Source organism: Alligator mississippiensis, chromosome 2 (assembly GCF_030867095.1).
Source record: "Alligator mississippiensis isolate rAllMis1 chromosome 2, rAllMis1, whole genome shotgun sequence".
NCBI lineage: Eukaryota > Metazoa > Chordata > Crocodylia > Alligatoridae > Alligator > Alligator mississippiensis.
In genome coordinates this window covers 231,901,246-231,924,055 of record NC_081825.1, presented here as the reverse complement: position 1 = coordinate 231,924,055, position 22,810 = coordinate 231,901,246, and the positions used below count along the sequence as shown (strand labels likewise).

At 43.2% G+C, this 22,810-nt stretch overlaps 1 protein-coding gene and 1 long non-coding RNA gene across 7 annotated transcripts in view; one reads left to right on the top strand and one right to left on the bottom strand.

Moving 5' to 3' along the window:
* ACTN1 (actinin alpha 1) overlaps positions 1 to 3,038 on the top strand; it is a 131,767-nt gene extending 128,729 nt beyond the window's left edge. For all 6 annotated transcript variants that reach the window (XM_014602205.3, XM_059722898.1, XM_014602204.3 and 3 more), the window contains one exon: positions 2,144 to 3,038. In XM_014602205.3, coding sequence (XP_014457691.1) covers positions 2,144 to 2,302 — 159 coding nt within the window. In that variant the 3' untranslated portion in view covers positions 2,303 to 3,038. The remainder of the gene's footprint in view (positions 1 to 2,143) is intronic.
* The window catches only part of LOC102568852 (uncharacterized), an 83,146-nt gene that overhangs the window by 2,110 nt on the left and 58,226 nt on the right, over positions 1 to 22,810 (bottom strand). The window lies entirely within an intron of this gene.

The window sequence follows — 22,810 nt, the reverse complement described above, 5'->3', positions numbered from 1 at the left end:
ATACATTTCAACTATTATAGTAAATTAAATACTGTTTGATTAGTGTTGCGCTAAGAAGAAAGCAACCTTCCCTCAGACCCAAATCATGAAGTGAAAAGCTTCCACAGAAAACACAAAAACACAGAGAATCTCTGAAATCTGAGTATTTTCCAGAAATTTCCAAGTGCCTATGAGCCAATTACCTAAGCAGAACTTAGTGGTGAGCTACTGCTCAAAAAGGCAGCATTGAATATCCACTGCCTAAAATGGTAGTGAGCCAGTTTCTCAAAGGCAAACCTAATTGGATCGTCTGCCTCCTTTTGAAAAATATGAGGACTAGAAAATGCAAGGAGAGTGGCGAGATAATACCATGGAGAAACTAGGAGTTTTTCAGTGGATTATATTGCCCTTGGTTCATGCTGATTCCTTTTACCCTAGTACTAGCTGGTACCAATTTATTACCTTGCCTTTTTTTTTTTTTTTTTTTTTTTTTTTTTTTAATACACACACACACAGAAGAAATGGCATCTACAAGTCCTTAAGGCCCAGTTTTGAAGCCTAAAACCAGTTGTCACGGCAGGGTCCTATAGGAGGGCCGTGATCTCCTTCAGGCCCTCTCTCCGTGCCAGTTCGGCCCAAGGGCACCCTCGATTCTCGCCCACCACGTCTTTGCTGTTTAATACATGTTGGGAGGCTGCCTTATGACTCCCTGGGCATGGATAGCTGGGACCTCTGTCCCCGTGTGCTCCCGGACCCCCTGGGGGTCTCCTGGTATGATGGGTGCTCCCCAGGCACCCTAGCCTTATGGGCTACACGTGGCTCCTACCAACCCCTAATACCACGCCCCAAGCCTCGCTGATGGGATAGACGCTGGTATGTCTTTCTATATGTACACGGCCCATCTCTCGGGCCTCCTCTGTGTACTCTCGCCCGCTCTCTGGGGCCTCCTCTTCTGTGTTGCCCTCTCTTGGGCTCTCCGAGCCCACTCGGGGCCTCCCTGTAATGTTGCCCCTTTTCTGGGGCCTTCTCTATAGTGTTGCCCCATCTGGGGCCTTTACAATAGTGCCCCCGTCTGGGGCTCTCTGCACCCACTCTGGGGACTTCTCGGTAACACCCCCCTGACTTGGGCCCACCGCGCTGCTGCCCCCTTCTCCCAGGGCTCACCGTGCCACTACCCCCTCTCATCGGGGCAACCGCAGCACTCTACCCTGCTCCAGGGTTTTCTGCAGCGCTAGCCCTGTTTCAGAGGCTCACCGCGCCCGCACTGGGCTTCCTAATAATATGGCCCCCTCTCTGGGGCTCGTTGTGCCCGTGCTGGGGCTTCTCAAAGCTGCCCTTCTCTGGGGCTGGGGTCTACGCACCCCACAAGTTGCGCCCTCACTGGCGCCAGGGTCCCACCCCCTGTGGGTCCCTATGAGGCCTCCTCCAACCCCTTATACCCTCACCCAAACCACCGGTATAATACACAACAACACAAACATAAACTCAAGCCTCCTGGCTATAACTCAACTCAAAGTCACCTGGCTATAACTTAACATTGCTCAACTCTAATCGAGCAGTACTTGCTGTTAGGCTTCTCTCCTCATCCTAACTCCAGGAGCTCCTGCCCCTCTGACTGCTGACAGAGAACTACCAGCCTAGCCTCAGCCCTGGGCTTTATAGGGGCCAGGCCCTGCCTCCTACAGGCCAGCTGACTCTCCTTAGTTGCCCCGACAACCCGCAGCTGTGCTCGTTACTCTGGCAACTCGCAGCTGGGCTCCTTATGTCCTGCCAGGGCTTGCTCGCTCTCTCCCTGGCAGTTTCTACTCCCTAGGAGCAGGAGCACCAAGGTGTGCCGCGACACCAGTATAGAAAGCCTGAAAGGGAGCTCATATGCTAAAGCTTGCTAATGAGGGACGAGATCAAGAAATAAGATTCAGCTTTCAGTGCTTCACCTTAAGCAACAACCTCATCAGTGGCAAAGATTGCCAGTAGTTTTTCTCTGACAAAACACCCTAGCTCTGACCAGGCCTCTCCTCCAGTTCTCCTAGGGCTGCTCCCCACAGCATCATCCATCCCCCCCTCCCAATTTCACACCAGTGGGATAACTACCTTTTGCATCCCTAAATGTCTAATGTACTCTCAGTGATAACAGTATATTTCCTGTCTCTTGTTCTTTTTGCAGAACTACATCACTGTGGATGAATTACGACGGGAACTGCCTCCTGATCAGGCTGAATACTGCATTGCTAGAATGGCACCCTACCATGGGCCTGATGCTGTACCCGGTGCCCTGGACTACATGTCCTTCTCCACAGCACTGTATGGCGAAAGTGACCTTTAACCTCCTTCCTCCCCCACCACACACTCCCCACCCCCTCCCCCGTCCAGGCACACCCTTCTTTCTGTATGCAAAGCAGCCTCTACTCCGCCTCCTTTTATTTTGTCTCCCCATTTTTTGCTTCAGATAACAGATCATGTTTTTAAAGTGGGGGGAACGTTAGAATAAGACAGTCTACCTTGCCCTTGAAATGACAGTTTACAAAATTATTTTCTGCAAAAAAAAAAAGTTACATTTAAAAAAGAAGATAGACATATTTTATTACAGAAGAAAAGGTATTTTTCTCTGCCAGATTGAGACGTAAAGAGAAAATTTAAAAAATATTGCACCAAATATTTTTTGTTGTGACATAGGAAGTCAAGCACAATGTTACATTCCATCTTTCTTTCTAAAAACAAAGAAGCCACTTGTTCTGTTATACTTCTCCATTTGCATATGTCTCTATCACGTTTATCTTGGGAGGGGGAAGGCACACAAGTGCATGTTGTTTGCTGGTTCACTTCTTTCATGAAAATATTTTATGATAACTTTTGGATTCGCTGTGTTTTCTAGGGAAAAAATAATGTACACAGCTCATGTTTTCATATTTAATTAAAAATTTACAATATGCCTCTTATGTTTATCAGTGCACAACTTTTTTTGTTGCTGAGAGTTGTCTGGTTTCAGAACATGAAGCTTGAGAGTTGGTAACTTTGATATTGCTTGTCACAAACCATATTAAAAATTTCTTGTGATAACAGATCTAGCCTTTCTTCATTTGTTTAGTTGATTTTTGTTTTAATCTCATTTAGTCAGAATCATGGATATAAGCTGATACTTTCAACATGAACTGGATATCTGAATTATTTTTATGCTCATAATATTTTAGGTTCAATATAAATTTCTCTTTCCTTAGAAGTTTACCTTTGCATTGAATTAAATTTATGTGGCTTTCAAGTGGCTTGAAATGAAATGTCTTATCACTGTTTGAATCACCCTTGACAGCAGCATATGTGTAGGAATGTAGTTTTTGTTACTACTACAAGAGTATCCCAGAATTAGTCACCAGAGTTAAGAAATATGAAAAGTCCTAAAATGTTTAGCCTGATTAAACATTCCTCCCTCTATCGGTAGATTTGACATTCAGTGTTTTAATGTGTGTGATGTTGAATCTTTAGTCACTGCACATTTGTCTGAGATAGACAAGTGTGTTTGTTTGTTTGCAATAGTCATTCAAGAGAGACGGAGCATTCTTTATGTATCAAGATGGAGCAAAAAACCCTTCCTGTTCATCTCAGTTTGCAAGAAACCTTTATTCTTCCCTACTCTCTGTCCTTTCCACAACCTTACTGGAAACAAGGAGTTTTAATAAGTTAAGATTTCTGAAGACTTTGTAAGCATCCTCAAATATCACAGACTTGAGCACATGCAGGAAGTGTTATTCTTGGAGGAATAATTAGATTGTAAAAGTACAAAAATAATTTGTAAATTTGCAGAGAACATCTGTGTTGTCACCTGGCAAGGTCAGTTGGGACTTTCCAGAGGTTAGGCTAGCTTCTGGAAAAATTGATATTTTTAAATATCTTAAAGCGTGGCTTTCTTTTTTTTTATTCCTAAATTAATAGGCATCGTGATCTAGTAATCATCACTATGTTGTGATATCATCCCTGTCTGACAAAATGGCTATTACTTATCTGCTTAGGTGAGAAATATTAGATAAATGAAGTATTTACACAGTTGAAACATTAAACTCTTGTATTGTTACTGATTTGGGAGGTGGGAAGAGCTGGAAGAAGGGCAGTTTTAATTTTCCATGACTATTTGTTCTTCTTCTGTATGTTTATGACCAAGTTGTCTATGATGGCCTAAGCCAGTACCTAGAATGGAGTCAAAGAGTTTTTAAAGTTAGGGTGAGCTTTCTGAGGAAAAATACTTTGTATTTTCACTCTTATTTGGAGGATTTCAAAGGACATTACAAACACCAGTTATTTTCATGTTTTTGCCTAGAAGCCTGCGCTCCATTGTGCTAAGCACTATATAAAGCATTTCAAACACCCCTAAAAAGCAGGAGTGCAATAGAGTGTCCATTTTCATGCATGGCTTTAGAAGGCTATGCACTTTCTCAAATTTGGTGCACATTAACTACAGGCACAGTTTACTACATTTTTCATATCATTATGGCTTCTTTTTATTGTTTCTCAGAGAGCCTTGTGCCTCTAATAGCAGGCTTGGAATTAGAGAATCACAGAAAATTAGGGAAGGGACCTCAGGAGGTCATCTCTAGTACAACCCCCATCTCAAAGCAGGACCATCTTCAACTAGATCAGTTGACAGGGCCTTGTCAGTTCATGGCTACATTAGCAGTTAAAGGAAGTACAGTCACATTGCAGTGCAACTATTACAGCTGAAAAGCTATAAACTTAAGCAGTTTTATGCATTTAGTTAAACTGCAGATAACCGATGTTTGCTATAATGAAAGCAACTGGCAAAAATTAGGACTGGTGTCAAGTTATGAAGTTAAGTAAATTATGTGGCTATCCAATTTGCATATGCAGTAAGTGGAGTAGTCTGTGTTTCTCAAATGTTGCTTGTGGACTTAAAGGACTTTACCTCTGTTTTTGTGTATTTAAAAAAAAAATGACACCTAATCTTACTGGCCTCTGCTGTATGTTGGGCTTCCCCTTCTGCCCAGGGGACTGGCTTTGGGCAATCAAGGTGAGACTCCCACATTTGTGGTATTATATCATCTTCAAACCTAGTTTTGGCAGTATCACCCTCTTTGAATCATAGTGCTATGGCAAAATACTATGGGCAAGATTCACAAAGGATCTTAGTTGTGTAAAGTAGGACATAGGAATTAAAACACTTAAATCCAGCAGAGCACTTTACAGGAAACTTGACCTGCTTAGGTGTCTAAAACCCTAAAACCTACCAGGTGTTTTTTCACTGGGGAATTTTCTGAGATGCTTAAAGCCATCCAGGATTCACAAATGAGACAACCCTGCACCCTGAGTACCAGGAGGAGCCTGATCCAGTAGGCATGCTCAGAACAGGCCTGCTGCTGACTAGCTGGTATTTAGGGCAATGTTCTGGGAGTTGGGAGATGGTGCTTTAAATATACTCAGGCTGTGGAGAGCCTAAAATTTGGGACTCTCATTTCCTGGGCTCATGCTGTACTAATACCTGTTTTATAATTACAGAGAAAAGATGTGCAGCAGCATTCCCCACGCAGCTGCCATTTTAAAAGAAAACAGCAAGCCACTCACCCATAACAAAGTACCCGAATCTACACTGGGGATTTGGGCTGTGAATTCCAGCTTCTCACTTTGATGTTAAATAAATAAATGCCAAATGCAGGTGGGCAACAAGCTGCAACGTAAAGCAGAGAGGCTCAGGATTTCAGAAGCACCAATTTCTTCAGCATTTCCTGAGCTTGGTGTAAGTGCCCCTGTGCTCAACGTGCTGGCCCTTGTGAATACGAATTCTGGATACCTAATTCTCCCCTTTTAAAATGCAGGAAACTTAGACACCTATCTTGGGTTTGTGAATTCCATTTCTGGAGTCAAGTTTCTAGCCTTTAGGCTCAGGAAGGCTCAGCATCATTGCACCCAAATTGCTTTGAAAATTTTCAACTTTTGTGGCATGCACTACCATCATGTGGCATCTGGCAGCTATCCAACAGGAGCTGGGGTTTTGATTGTTGAATTTTGGAAACAGCTTTTTAATTTAGGCTCATATTTTGTAGTTCTAGTACCATATTTACTGCATTTGTTTGCCTACCTCCTGATACCAGAACTGATTACATTCATTTTTGGAAGCAGTCTTTGGCTGCTTCCACTGGCCTACAAGTCTTTTAAAGCAGTGTTTTCCAGGAATTAAGATTGTTTCAAAATATTCTAGATAACACTCTCTTAAAACTCAACTGTCTTCATCTCAAAAGACAGTTGGCATCTTACTGCCTGAGATCTGAGACGGCCACACAGGGTCGGGTATTAACAGTACACTGCCAAGAGACAGAGTAGTATTTGGACAGACTGTAACTTTTTTTTAAGCTGTCAGGATCTAAACTATATTTCAAATACATCTTGTATTTGCACTTCTCTATTGCTGCCAGCTTCCAGTCTAGGAGTGATGCCAGGGGTGTCAAGAGAGGATGAAAGAAAACCTTGGAAGGCAAGTATTAATGAACTGAGTTTCTAAAAAGTGTTTATAGAGCTGCCTACCATCCATTCAATTGGATCTGACGGGCTGTTTATTTCAGTCAAATTACTGCAGAGGAGATGGGGGGATAAGAAAGGAGCTGATAGTTTGTAATTGCTGGTGAGAGGGGGAAACAAATAGAATTCTAATGGCTTTTGTAAGAAGTCAGAAAGCAGGTCTGATTCTCCAACAATAGCAAACAAATGGCTTGTATTGTAGACACTGGAATGGGACAGTTCTCTCTTGTGGTAGCCAAATATTAACAAAACTCAATCCCTGCTGAATTAATCGAACTGCCTAGGAGGTTCTTGGGAATCAAACGAGCTACTGTTATGTAAACCCAAAAATCCATTCCATTAGCTTTAAGCTGCTTGAAGAGTCTTTCCATAATAAATTTAGATTAACTGAATATGTGGCATGTCCAGCAACAAATAGCTGTTCCTAATTTTCCCTAGTGTGTGCAAAAGGAGTTTGCTCAATAGCTTTACAAAGATGTCAATATTTGCTTTCCTGGCAAAGTGTAGTCAAAGGTCCCAATCTTTTAAGCTTTGAGCCTTTGTGTTTTGATTCCTGAGAAGAAAAGTAAGACAGAACAAAGGGTAAAGACTGGTGTCTAGATACTCTAGAGCAGTCATTTTCAACCTGTGGTCTGTGGACCCTTGGGGGTCTGCAGACTATGTCTAAGGGGTCCGCAAAAATGACTACAATCAATCAAAAGTATGTGAATACCCACACTTACAATTCAAAGGGGTCTGCACCTCCATTCAAAATTTCCAAGGAGATCTTCACTTTTCAGAAATGTTTAGGGGTATGCAGATTTAAAAAGGTTGAAAACCACTGATCTAGAGAGATACTGTAGAGAGACCATTCATAATGTTTGAATAGACTTCCATCTCTTACCCAAGCCCACTGAAAATAGAAGGAAGGTGGAAAAGTGATTCAATTTATACTCTGGGAACCAATATAAAATAGCCTACAGCATACCCCCAGGTGCTATCTCCAGCCTAGTGTGAAATAGCTTCTACTAATTTCTCTGGGGACTGATCCTTCAACAAGAAGTGCTTCCTTCCTGGGTTTTGTTCTGTTCAATTTAGTTTTGAAATCCCTTGTGCCACTTAGGCAGCCAAGAAGAAGCTGGGCCACTAGGCAGCCAAGAATTCCAGATTCATGTGGTGAGAGAGACCACAACACTCAGCTGGGAGGGATGAGTCATGGGTTCCAAGAAAAGGTCATGCATTTGATGATAAAAAGTTGTGGGATTAAATACAGACACAGTCCCTGCAGTGGGGACCAGAAACAACACACACCCCTCCTTAAGTGACTGGCAAAGCCACTAAGCTATTGAGTCCTGTTCCTGTCTAAATCTGGCCATATGAATCTTGCATTCTTGGCTACCTTTTGGCCTAGCTTCAACAGCTTGGAAGCACATTCCAGCTCTCAGCTAACCTGCTGCCTGGTGGTTAGGACTTCTACAGTATGTGGAAGATGTGAGTTGGTGGGCTTGAATCATCTCAGGCTAAAAGGGGAACTGAACCCATATGTTCACCATCCTGATATAGTGATCTGACCAGTAGGCATCAGCCTTCCCGTCCCCTCCTCTAGTCCTGCTTAAAAAGAAAAGAGTAAATTCTGCTCAGTTTGCAAGACTTTGGGCAAGATTCTGGGCTGCAGATTACAAGTAAATGTGCCCATCAAGCAGCCGTGTATGATCTAGGGAAAAGCAGGGTTTAAGACACCCTACTGGGCGCATCCACACATGCAAGCACATGCGCTTGCAGCAGCTCAAATACAAGCAGTGCAAATTTGAGTTGGGGCTTTTTGCCTCCTGGCACATGCTTGGACATGCACTTTGTTGTGGAGCAAATTGTGCCACTTGGGGCAAAATAACCCTGCCTGGCTCCTCCCAGATCTTCAGCCAGGGGGAGCTAGAGCCCGGGGCCAGCACCTGTGCTGTCTCCAGCAGTATAAAAAGCTGCCCTATCCTGGCCCCAGCAGTATAAAAAGCCGCCCTGGCAAGTAGCTCAGGGCTACTAGCTCTCAGGAGCTTCTGGGACCCAGCCAGTTGGTACTTGTGGACACTACCCCTTGTGCCAGCTAGACTGCTGAAGCAGTCCTGAGAGTTCCCTGCACCCTCTACCCACTGCAGCAGTCTGGCAGTGGGGGCTGCTGCCTGGCTGTGACCTGCTGTGCACCTGCCAGACTCGGATGGGGACTGCACAGCCAGTAGAGGCATCTGCCCCTCTGGGCCAGCTGCCAGTGGGCTGCGGTTGCAGGGTTGCCCTCTGTGGCACTGCTGCCATTTGTGCCCCTGCCCAGCCATCTGGGCAGCTATCGCCTGGGAGATGTTCCAGGTGTGGTGGCCTGCTTTGAACTGTGGTGGCCTTTGTCCAGGAGGTCAGCCACAGCCAGATGGGTCCAAGGTGCCAGCTCTGAGTAGGCAGGGTGCTACCACTGGCCTCCCTAGCAGGAATTGTGGTGTTCCCTATTGGAAAACTGAAAAATCCCTGATAAAAAAAAATCCCGAAGTCACTCTGTAAAATACCCCCAAATCCATGTTCCTCCACAAGTAAAACAAAAGACCACTATAAAGAGAGAGAGTGAGACAGAGACAGCGATCAGTTGGGCAACGTTTTATTGATATATCTACAATGTTAAAGCAAGTCTCTTATCATAATAATAAAGTGAACTCTAAATACAGGTTTCATGAATTCATGTTTTGCTGCCCTCCCACAGGGCAATGGCCCTCACACAAGGGGTTGGTCCCCTACACAAGGGCTACGGCCCCCCCAACAGAGGGTTCAGCCCCCTCACAAGGGCTACACCTGCCAAAAAAGGGGTTCAAACCCCCAACAGGGGTTCAGGCCCCCAATAGGGGGTTTGTCCCCCACACAAAGGGTTCAGCCCCCGACCAGGGGCCAAATGGCCCCCACAGGGCTACCACCCCCCTTGCAAGGCCCACGTGCCCCACCCCAGCCCCCCAATTGCTGCCCCACCTGGCTCCATCCCCCACCAGCTGCTGCAGCCCCCCAATAGCTGCCCCACCCCCCAACTTGCACTCCCAGGCCCCCAAGGTTACCCCCACAACCCCAGGCACCATCACTTAAAAAAAACCCAGAAAAAGAACAGAAAAAAATGGGAAAAAAAAGCCTCTGCTTACCTGGGAAGGGGGGGCAGGGCCCCCTGGCAGAGCCCCCCAGGCAGCACAAGACAGCGCAGGGGCAGGAGGGCTCAGGCTGGGGCCGCTGGGGCTATCAGCCTGCCTCGCACTGTGCAGGCAGGGCCCCAGGCAGACAGACACAGCCAGACTGGAGGTAAGTGCCAGGGTTTTTTGTCGTTTTTTTTTTAAGTATGGGGGGGCAGGAATGGGGGGGTTGGGGGAGGCAGCCAGGACAGGAGTCAGGGGCCTTGTGGGGGGGGGCTGGCGGGGGGAGGGGCTGGCCGCATCAATGGTCAGGGGCCTGGGGGGGCTGGTGGGGGCAGGTGGGGGCTGGAGATTGGGCGGGGCCGGCAGAGGTTCCCCCCACATTCCTTTCCCCCCTCCTCCAGCCCCCCTCCCCCCCCCGACCCCTTACGCACCGGAGCCCTGGTGCTGAAACACACCGCCTGGCCGGCCACGTGTTTCAGCACCAGGGTGAGGGGCAACCATAGAGACGCTCTGGCAGCCAGAGCGTCTCCATGGAGGACTCAGCCTCTGGTTGCCTCAGGGCCCTCAGGGACTGTGCCCTGCAGAGCAAAAGGCACGTGCGCGCTCGTGCGGACGCACCCACTGAGTGCAGTTCCCCTGTTTGCTAGCTCTGAGTGCCTGCCTGTTCCACATGTAGGCATAGTGGATCACCCTTCTCAGATGCCTAACTCCCCAAGAACTGTGCAGGAAGCCTCAGGGCTTAATTTGGGTTTCTGTATTGTACTCTATAAGGGCCTAGAAGTTAGGTACTTTAGTAGCTACATCTTTAACGGATCTGGCCTTGAATGTTGTGCCCAAGGCCAGCCAGGAAAGCTGTGGTGGAGCATGCAATGGAACCCATCTCTTCTCAGTGTCTTTGCCTTGTGACTGCTGTTTTATCTTTCTTCATAGGCCATTCCCTCGAGCACCTTAATTTATATTAATAATTATATTATACTTAATAATTTCTGGTGCTGTTTTTATGCGTTCCCTTGCTTTGTTGTATAATTGCGCCTTGAAACTGCTGAGACTCCCTGGGAAACTGTGGGGGGGAAAGCATGTTATCCCTTCTTTATTGCTGAGCACATTCAAATGACAGACATTTCATTTCACTGAAGAATTCCCCTCCTGCTGCTTATTACTTTGAGCAGGAAATAAATTTCTGTTTGTGGCAGTAGGCCAGTTTCTTCTTTATTTGCAACAGAGAAATGAAATGACCCCCTCCAAGTGACACGTAAGCAAAGTGTGTACCCTGGCAATAAACAGACAGTATTTTAAAGCATCCTGACTCCTGTGGAATGTTTGCTTATGTTTCTGCGCTTGATATTTTTGTCTTAGGGGACTTCCAAGCAATTTTCTTTGCAGGATTATTTTCACAATCAAAAGTAAATTACAAATCTGCTTGAAAAGTGACTCTCTGCACGGGGAATGATCCAGATCTGCTACCTGGGTATTCAGAGACAGAATTGCAGATTGTAATGACAACACAGTATAATGCTTTGCAGCACTCCTGCTGCACTCCCACAGAGGGAACTGGATTCTCTTCTGATTCAGGCATCATTCAAACAATTGCTGATGGAAGGTCATTTCTACCTATTCAGTGGGTACAATCCCACTGAATACAAAGGGTTTGTGCAGCAGTAAATGAAGAACGAACATAGCACGTCTTTCTTAGTTACTGGTGATGTCACACAAGATAGGAAGAGTCCTGCATCGTGCTCATGGAGCCATCCGCATGGAATTTTTTTTTAGTTTGTTTTTTTAAACTTTTAACAGGAAGCAAATTTGTTCTTAAATCTGGTGATGGAAAAAAGGGGGGAATCTTTGATGCTACTACCATATTTACTCATATATTACATGTACCTTTTTAATGAAAATTAGCCCTCCAAAGTCAGGGTGTGTGTCTTAAGCAAGATAACTGATTTTTGCACCAAAGTTGAGGCATGGAGATGCTGGAATGGCTCTAGGGACTGATCTCTGTTCCTGGCTGCATGGAGCAAGGGCGGAGTCCACTAATCAGCAGGGATCCTGGTTTTCTCTGACAAAAAATCCCCAATTTTTAGATTTAAAATAGTAACCCAAAATCCAAGTTTTTCCATGATTAAAATTAAATGCCTCTAATACATATAGTGACATTTCATTTTAATCACAGAAAAATGGATTTTGAGTTACTTTTTTAATCTGAAAATTTGGGATTTTTTTATCAGGGAAAAACCAGAATCTCTTCTCATTAGCATCCTCCCTCACCCTGCAGATCCACAACTGCAGGCTTAACCCTCTCAAAGCTGCTTCCAATTTGGAAGCGGCTGAGAGAATGTTAAACTAGTTTTTGGCTGAGCAGCAAGGGGAAGGGAAGCAATGAGTGGATTCTGCCTCTGTTCAATGCAGCCAGTATAAAATTATGATGCTATGCCATAGCTGGTATGACTGAAAAAAATCTCTTTCTTCTTTAATCTGCTTCTCCCAACAAGGTGCATGTCTTTCTCAGGTGCATGTGGTATGCAAATAAATACAGTAGAGTAATTTTTTGGCTGAATTGTCTTATTGGAGATTCATGCTGGTGCCTTTGAGTGGTCTGCCAATCTCTTAATAGAAACAAGAATTAAAATAGCCAGCAGCACTAATACACAGCTGCAAAACATATCTAAGTTTAGAAAATGTGGTTTTAACCTTGGCGTCCCACTCTTTCAGCCTTGTCACTTCTGGACCAGGAAAAAGGAACTCTTGGATGCTCAAGCAGAGAGAGTAAGACACATTGTTTCAGGTATTCATCACCAAAAGGACCCCGTGTGAACTATGTTTTGCCGCAGACAACCTTGTGTCGTGTATCAGAGAGCACCTTGGTCAGCTGCTTGCAAATTAACGAAGCTGTTAACGTTCTAATAATCTTCATCCAGAGTGACTTTATTTAAAGGATATGAGGCAGAGCAATGGCAAATCTAATTGTGAATTATCAAAAGTCAGCTTGAAGTTTACCGTAGATTAAACCAGGAGTTCTAGCTGTCAAAAAAACACTGGATACCTTGTTCAATATATGCCAAGTAGAATGTTACAGCCAGGGACTAGTTCACTTAGGTGTCTAAGTGGTATTAACCATCCAAGTGACTAAATGCACCCCTATTTTACCCAGCTCAAGTCTCTGAAAACGCATTAATGTAAGATGTTTTTGTTGTCTTAGTCTTAAAGTTAAGATGAAGATGTGGTACAATATTAAACTAATTAACACTTTTTCACAGAGTTGGATGAGGAATGAGATCTCACACTTAGATGCCCAAGTCCTTACCAGGCGGACTAGGATTTGCCTTTCAGACTGCCTGGCAGAGACTAAATAAGCTACTGAGCACTGAGGAAACAGAGGGCATCTGTAGTTAAAACCCAATAAAACTGAACTGTCTTGACCCTATATTAATTGTATGTAATACTTCTATTAGATTTTAGAGGACTAGATAAATAATACAACTTTGTGCTTGATGCTCTTATAGATCAGAGCTGAGCGGGGAACAAGCTCCCCAGCCTGTTCCCCACCTAGCTCCACACTCACAATGCTGAGTGGGGAACAGTTTTCCCAACCGGTTCCCCAGCCTATTCCCCACCCAGCGCCATGCTCATGGAGCAGAGCAGGGAACAGGCTCCCCATCCTCCACCCTACAATCATAGGGCGGGGCTGAGTACTGTCCTGGTCAGTGGGGGCAGAACATAGGAGACTCAAGATCTCTTTCTACTTGCATTTAGCATAGGCAGTTAGAGTGCATTTACCTGTTTGGGGATTGCTGCCTTTAATAAAGGTTCTTAAGCAAAACCTTCTAAGCCTAGAGCAAATAAAATATAGTTATTGTTTTATTGTGACAATTATGTAATTTGCCCTACAAAAAGAGGATGACAAAGATCATTCTAAGCCAATACGGTGCCTGATCCTACAATAGGCCTGCTACAGGTAAAGCCCAGCATGGACTATCACTGTACTCAGCCATATATTAAAATATATTGAAAGATGCCTAAAAAGTGTAATATATACAAATTTTATTCTTAATCTTTCCTAGTCTTTCATTCCCACCAGCCTTTCTTCATTTTGTTCTTTGCTGATTTTTTAAAATGTATTCTCTTCTTAGGACAGTCATTCTCAAAGTAAACTCATTAATGTCATGCAAATGGGGACAATTGTTTCCCTGATCAGAGAAATATGACAGTGTATTCAGCCCACAGTCATTGCTTTCTTGCTGCAGTACCACATTGTATCTAATTACTCTCCATTGTCATTCATTGATTATTAAGCTTCATTAATTGTATTGTTCACCTGGCTTCTATGGAAATAGTTTTACTTTTTGTCTTAAGACATTTACAGTGAGTAATTTAACATTAGGCACCACTAGTGTTCTTGGCTGTAATATGCTGCCAGGTTTAAATTCCTGGGTTTTAATAGATGTAATCTTAATGAAATGTATTTTCTTAAAGAGGCTGAATAAGCCATGTATTTGTGGATAATGTGAGTTCGCTAAAAGCAAGATTGGATTTTTTAATACCTTGGTTAATCAAATATCTGATTTTTCTCAGTTCTGAGTCAATATATTTTGGATTTCTGAAAGAATACATATGGATTCCTTTTCTTCCTGCAAATCCTTCTTTATAAACAAACAACCTGCTGCTTGAAGCTTATCTACGTTAATCCACTGAAGTTGTAAATGACAAATTAAGATACAAATAGTTACATCTCAACTTCTCATAGACTTCAGTGTCATTGCTCAACTAATGCATTGTCCACCTTGTATTACCCTTCCATTTTCTGTCCCTGTCCTCTAGCATTAACTTGCAATAAGACAGAATTCTTATATTGAAAAGTATAGGTTCTCAGTGGATGCATCTACATGAGATGCTAACTGCACAGTAGTCTAATAATACTGCACAGTAGCGCATCGTAGCACACACAATGCTAATATGCCAATGCGCAGTATTATTAGGCTACTGCGCAGTAGCATCACTAAAAAGGAGTTCACCAGCGCTATTGCGCAGTAACTCTAGTTACCACGCATTTATTTAGTACTTGATTGTACTTCATTAATGATGTGGACATTGGAGTCAGAAGCAGACTGGCCAAGTTCACCGATGACACCAAACTTTGGGGCAAAGCATCCACACCAGAAGACGGGGGCGATCCAGGCTGACCTGGGCAGGCTCAGCAAATGGGCAGACGAGAACCTGATGGTGTTTAACACTGAAATGCAAGGTTCTCCACCTTGGGAGGAAAAACCTGCAGCATCCATATAGGCTCGACAGTGCTACACTGGCTAGCACTATGGAGGAAAGAGACTTGGAGGTCATCACTGACCACAAGATAAACATGAGCCTGCAATGTGATGCTGCGACTAGTAAAGCGACCAAAACGCTGGCTTGCATCCATAGATGCTTCCCAAGCAAATCCCGGGACGTCATTCTCCCCTTGTACTTGGCCTTGGTGAGGCTGTAGCTGGAGTACTGCATCCAGTTTTGGGCTCCACAATTCAAAAAGGGTGTGGAGAAGTTTGAGAGAGTCCAGAGAAGAGCCACATGCGTGGTCAGAGGTCAGGAAAACAGACCTTACGACAACAGGCTGAGAGCTATGGGACTCTTTAGCCTGGAAAAGCGCAGGCTCAGGGGTGATCTGTTGGCCACCTATAAGTTTATCAGGGGTGTTCACCAGGATCTGGGGGAACAATTGTTCACCAGAGCCCCCCAAGGGATGACAAGGTCAAACGATTATAAACTCCCGCAAGACCATTTTAGGCTGGATATAAGAAAGAATTTCTTTACTGTCTGAGCCCCCAAGGTCTGGAATAGCCTGCCATCGGAGGTGGTTCAATCACCTACTCTGAACACCTTCAAGAAAAAATTGGTTGTTTATCTTGCTGGGATCCTGTGACCCTAGCTGACTTCCTGCCCCTGGGGCAGGGGGCTGGACTCGATGATCTTCTGCAGTCCCTTCCAGCCCTAATATCTGTGAAATCTGTGAAGTCAATTAATTTCTATCTATTCCCCATCTGTAAAATGAAGTCAGTAGCACTATCAGGGGTATTTCTTTTAACTACTGGCCCTCTAATTTCATCCTATAATTTGTAGTTCATCTGGGTTCTTTCAAAATGATGCATTCCCTTTCATTAGAAAGACCCTGCAATGGGCCACTGTTACCAGTTCTGTTAATGAAGCTTGAGCCACATTGGGTTTCCAGCTCAATGGTCAAGATCTGGGCTGGCTCTGCAGAACTTCCACAAAAGTGATAAGAAAAAAATAATCAGAAAAGTACAATCACGGGGTCATCTTGTCCAACTTCCTGCATGTCAGAACCCATTGTTCATATGCCTATAGTACAGTGGAGAATTCTATACTTTGATACAGAAGGCATAGTCTGTCAATCATTTTATAAGTAGGTCATGGGTGAAAAATCCCAGAGCCCAGTGACTATATATTAATGACCTAGAAAAAGTTCCCGCCAAATTGCAGCTTCTTTGCATGGTGGAGATTTCTGCTGCAGAGGAGAACCCCGGGTACAAAAGAGTTCCCGCCAATTCGTAGCTTTTTTTTGCAGGGTGCATTTCTGAGCTGCAGAGAGGAAATGCACGTTGCAGGCAGTTCCTGCCATTTGTATTTAAATTTGAGTCCCACAATTGGCCAGTTCTAAATTATTCACACGTGGCGGCCAGCGATTGGCTTGCTAGCCATATAAGAGGTTGAAGCAGTTTCCGCCCAAGTTGGAGAACTCCACACACACCTCGTGGAGAGCTCTGAACACGCTGTGGAGCCTAGCAAACTCCGCGTGTGTCTTAGAGAAGAACTTAGCGGCCTGATCAACCACTAAGGACTCCCCGTCACCGACCCAAGGGGGCCTAGCACACCCCCACCCGAGACGTAAGACGACTGCCGGCTCGAACACCCCGAACACCCCGACACATTTGCAGACCGACCAAACGAATTCTGTAATTTCTGCCTGACCCCTGTACCTTTTTGCAACTGTAACCAAAGCAAGCTTCTGACCTACACTGTAAGAGCAGTGTAAGTAAAGCAATCTATTTGTTAAATCAATACGCTTGAGTACCTGATTCCACTCCAAGCGTCACAAATACCCGCCCACCGACTAGGGCTCCTAAAGCCCCGAACCCCGCGCCGCAGCTCTCGGCGGCGACACTGCACAGCTGCAGGATTCCCTCTTTCTAAATCCTCTTAGATAGATGCCACCTATCTAGCCTCTTCTTGAAAACCTCCAGTTAAGGAAATTCCACAACTTCCCTAGGGAACTTATTCCATTGTTCTGCTGTTCATAACTGTTTGATCTAAAACTGCTTTGCTGCTGTTTAAACCCATTTCCATGTGTCTTGCTCCCTGTAGCAAAAGCAAACAGTTATTTTACCTCTTGTTAACAGCAGCTTTTCAAGTATTCTAGTTGTCATGTTCTCCCTGAATCTCCTTTTCTCCAAATTGAATATACCTAGTTCCATACAGCTTACTTTCCAGCCCTTTTAATAGTCTTCGCCACTCATCTTTATACCCTTACTACTTTATCTATATCCTTCTTACAATGTGGTACCCAAGAAAATAGACAAATAGTACATGGAATATGCAGAAAGAGCAGATCAGTAACAAGGTTCCATTTTTAGAGACAATTTTCAGGTCGTATTCACTTCAAAATGCAGATAAGCATGGTGTAACTCAGTGTTTCTCAGCCTTGTTAGAGTCAGGGGACCACTCCCCAACTTTTTTGAGTGTAGTGGCATACCTGGTTGAGAACCACTCTTGTGCTCAACTTACTCCAGTGGCTCTCAACCAGGTGCCACTGCCAAATCTCAATGAACAAATCAGATATCAGACATGTTAAAATGCACACTATTTAAAAGAAAAATACTTCCTAAGAAGAGTTCTCTGACACTAGTCATTTGACCAGTACTAGGGATTTTTGCATTTCTATCACTATAAAAAGGAATCACTTCTTTAACTAGGATTAAACTTGATTGTTCCTTGAGCATCTAGCTTGACTAACAACCAGGATTTCTGCCATTTGATGTAAAAATGGCCCTGCTCAAGCTGCTTTTAGTTCACTAATCTATGAACACCAGTAATTTAAAAGCTCTTATTTTATAGTTTCACATTGAAACTATGGCTGCTGCCTCTGTTGGACGCTGAGTCCATGAGCCTGAGAACAGGATGTAGAAAAATTCTTCAAATCGTATGGAAGCTTAGGAGAAATCAGGCTGCAAAATTGCTTTGTTTGTGGTAGGTATGAGATTCCTTTTGAATGCAACTGAATGGTCTGGTTAGTTTAATAGCAGAGAAAGGAAATCACGCAGGGAAGAAATGCATCAGAGCATAACAATTCAAAGGGCAAAATGGAAAATGTTACATTTGTGCTTTCAATTGCTTCTCAGATTAAATGATTTCAGACTTTTCCTATTCTAGGCTATATCTTGTTCAGCTGTAACATTGTTCACCTTTCCCTGCTGGTGAAATCCTGGCTCTGTTGGAAGTCTTGCCATTGCTTTCAAGCGACTCAGGATATTGCCCCTTATTTTCAAAGACACTGTAATTTCCCTGAAGCAATTCACTGCATGTAATACCTAGAGAACTGTTTCTATAAAAGAAATATTAAAAAGGAAGAGAAAAATGCTTATAACACTGATATAACAACTTTATTTTATCCTTCTTAATGTCTTTGTCTCTAAATAATGGGCTGATGCCAATGGATGTTGCCAAGAAATAATTTTGTCTAGAAATGACACCAACTAATGGAATTCAGTAATTATTCTACTTTCTCTTGGGACACTCATTAAGTCACTAACAAAATATAAAGTTCAGCCCTAATAATTCTTTCTATCTGGGTCTTTAAAACACTTTAATGATATTCCCATTTTACAGCCTTGTCAGTTAAGAAACAGAAACTAAGTTACTTTCCTGAAGTCAAACAGCAAGACAATAACAAGGATACAAACAGAATTTATAAGACCAGATAGCTGGTTTTCTGCTTTAGCCACTAAAGGCCAAGTTCATATACCATTATTTACTCCCATTAGATGTCACGTTGCACTGAGCTGTCACATTGAAACTGGGGTCAGGGTAGGGGAGCGGGGAGTTACCCACACTGCAAGATGCTACTTGGTCTGAGTAGGAAGTTTATATCCTGGCTTTAGATTATCTTGCTAGAAAATGCTGAGTTGCTTTATCAATGTTGCTGATATAAAATCTGCTTTTAAAATAACTTTTAAATAGCAAGTGATGCTGGAAAAGGTGCAGCACTGTTGGTACAATTCAAGCAGCAAAATACATGCTTCAGGGTGCACCGACAGCTTCAATACATGACAAAAAGACTTGAAAGACTTTACAGATCATTTCATAGGCATAAACTATTTAAACTAAGTTTTATAAATTGTAGATCAGAGGTTAAGGACAACATTTTCAAACCTGAGTCACTATTGTTAAGCATATAGTTATGGGATTAGGTGCTAATAAGTGACCTGACATTGCCCCCCCCCCCCCGCCAAATCTTTAGCCCCTACAACTAACTGAAATCAGTGGGTGCTATAAGCACTAAGCATGAAATTCAAAACCACTTTTATTGAGGTACCTGACACTGAGGAAATTCAAAAGGGTTGTGTATATGAATTTCCAGGCAATCTGTGACAGTGCTACAAAGACAAACCCAGTCCAGTGCCATAATCCTAAAATGATCCTTTGTCCCCTGAAAAGAGAACATTGATCAAGAGGATTGGTAGCTTATTACGGAGCTCAAAGGCCTGATGTAGTCTCTCTTTTTTGCTAGTGTCAATGTCATAAAGTCTATTATAATTGAACATTATAGTTCTTAAAGTGTAAAATTCCTCTAAGGTTAAACAGTTTTCACTGTAGTTCTGATCTAAGGCTAGCCAGCTGACATTCACTGCTCTTAATAAATATATTGTGCAAAGACATTAGATTGATATTGACTACATCAAGATTTAAGAAGGGAGGTTATGGAAAGTTATAAAGACATAGTAATTGGGAAGGTAAGTGCTCCATTATTGACATAATTGGGAGACTTAGTTCCATTTGTCATTTCTTTCTTAGGGCTTGGGGACTACAGAAATGCTGATGATAAAGTTTGTGAACTAAATGATATAGAACTGTATGAGAAAAAGTAACGTTCACAAATACACCCCCAGACACCACATGCTAAGCCACTGACTGCTTCACATCCCCATGTAATGCACTAGGCCAGGGGTGGGCAAAATGCGGCCTGTGGGCCAGATGTGGCCCACCAGGCCATTCTGTCCAGCCTGTGGAGCCTCTAAAATTTTAGAAAATTAATATTTATCTGCCCCCGGCTGCCTGTCATGTGGCCTTCAATGGCTTGCCAAAACTCGGTAAGCAGCCCTCTGCCCGAACTAATTGCCTGCCCCTGCCCTAGGCTGTGCTCCAACACCTAACTTCCATGGATCTATGATGGATCTCCTTCTGTGTGCCGGGGCCTATCCTAACAGATACTGATCCAGGATTAGGGCCTTCGTTTGTATGGTAGTGTAGAGATAAGATGATTTTTTTGGAGCAGGGTGGGATGGCCATGATTATTCATTCTAATTTTTCTTCCCTGTGAGAATAGAAGAGTTCTCATTACTGCAAATGTGAACACACTCTATTTCTTACCATTCATCCACATATTGCTTGCATATATGAAATGGATCAGAACTGCCTAGTGTACGCGTAGTTTGTAATGCTGCCAAACACATGCATAAGACCCAAAAGGAATCAAACCAACTTTTATGTTTATTGTTTCATTCCACATATTTTAGACAATCACAGTAGTCCTTTTTTGCAGGCTGCTGCTGTTCTATAGACTGATTCTTTCCAATTAATTCTTCCCATTCAATCTAAATTACAGACCCCTGGTAAATTTGATGGAAACAATGAAGGGGAATTGTTGCTATCTTATGTGCTCAAGAATTATTTGCTGTTGGTTCTGTTTTATGGCACTGAATAAAAACTAAGGGCAAGGCCTTTCTTGCTTCCAGTTGCAAAGGACTGACCTGAAGTTTAATTAGCTCTTTTTTTTTCTCATAAATGTTGCCATTGAACAAGCCAGAACCCAAAGAGGCAGAGGTTCAATTGTCACCAGTTCCATAGCTTGCTTAGGGGGTGAGGCACATGATTTATGAGGAGAGGCTGAGGGAACTTTAGTTTGCAGAAGAGAAGACCGAGGGGGGATTTGATAGCAGCTTTGCTCCGAATCAACATCGAATCTTTGGATTCGGCCGAATCGAATCAGGGACAGTGATCCGAATCAACTAATCGAATCACTGTCCCTGATTCGGGCCGAATCCGAATCAAAGGGCCTGCTTTGCACACCCTTAATAAATGCCTACTGAGCATCCTCAGCACAATTATGCTCTGGCTGAGCAGGTATGTGGAAAAACAGAACCACCTAGGTACACATCGACGGGTGGATAAACCCTGAAATTTTAATCACTGAAAAACCACAACTAGGCCTCCTGCTACAAGTCACTCATAATCTGGACTCCTATGTGGCCCTCCTCTTAAAGTTACCACCACAGGCAGTCAAGAAAGGGAAATATGCATGGTCAGGAAGGACAGAACAAGCCAGAGGGTTTGTGACTCAGTAAGATGGATGTTGCATTGGATGGGAGAGGACTCTGGGTTTTATCAGCATATGCAGACATTAATGTTTCCTGTACCATCATGGGTACAACATTACTCTTAACCTTTCCCTTTTTATGTAGCAGTTTAAGGTTACTTATATGAAAGGGCCTCTCTGAAGGACAATCTCTGTCTAAAGAGAGAGATGCAACCATACACATGGTAAATACACAATATCTGTGGAAGTACTTACCTTGAGATGCTTAACACAAGAGTAGTGGCCTTTGTGTAATTTCATTATGGAGTTTCTTAAATGAGATATTATGCAGATTTGCATTAGTTAAACTGCATGGCCATGTTGTCTATTTTTGTATTTTAAATTGTTATATCTAGGTCAGTGATTCTCAACCAGGGTACCATAGCCTTGAGATCCTTTCAAGGGTGCCATGTGGTGCCACACAAGGTTAGCACTGTTAGGTGTGAGAACATGATTCACAAAATAAACCCAGAGATCTGAAATAAGAATCCATAGTGTTAAAAACATTCTGACCTGTCACGGTCTTTCCAAGTTCTCTTTAGAAAAGAATTGTCTATTATTTTTCCATAGTCAAAAAACAACTGAAAACTAAGAGGTGGCATTTTTCCGAGGGGTGCCCTGAGACCAATAAAGGGTGCTGTGAGACAAATGAGGGGTAATTTGAGACTAAAAAGGTTAAGAATCACTGATTTAGGTGATGTCTGAAGTACAAGTGTGTGTGAAATGTATTTAATTTGTAATACAGTATGTAACTATTGTCTATTCAGAATAGATTTGGACAAGGGAATAAAGATTTCCCTGAAGTATATTTCAAAGATGGAGCTGGTGTCAACCACAAACCAGGAAAAATCTGGGACATCTAATTTGCCTATTCAGCTATGTTTTGGTGCCAGTGTTTCAGGAAAAATCAATACACTCCATTAAGTTTTTGTTTTAGGAGTGTGGTAACACTGCACTATTCTGGGATCCAGGCTATACAAACTAAACTTAAGATGAGATCTTAATGATGTGGGCTTATTTTCTATTAATCATAACTTTTATATAATAGTAAATGGGGGGGGGAGGTTATGTCAAGCAAATTTAGAAAATGCCATTTCTTAATACCTTATGAGAAAGTGGAAGGATGAACCAAAAAGCAAAAACAATTGTTTAAGTCTGTCCAAAAATGAGAATGGTGGCAAGCAGGAAGAGACATTATTGGGTGCACCTGTTGCTACATTCAGGCCTCACATACAGTACAAAAGGTTTCAACTGCAAAACATAACTAGATGCAAAAGCATCCACAGCAGCTGTACAATCCCATATGGCTGACTATGTGTGTGCACTGTGCAGAGGTGTCAAAATGTTCTGCAGTTAAGCGGTCTGGCTGGTTTATGTTGCTATCTGTGCTTTATTATACTAAATTGGTAATCTTTCCTGGAAACTGCTAAGTCAAACACTTACTTGGGTGGAAGCCTGTGCAAAGTGGCTAGTATTTGCTTTGGATTCAGATTCGGCTGATTTGGGGGACATTGATTCAATTCGGTGATTCAAATCACAGTCCCGAATC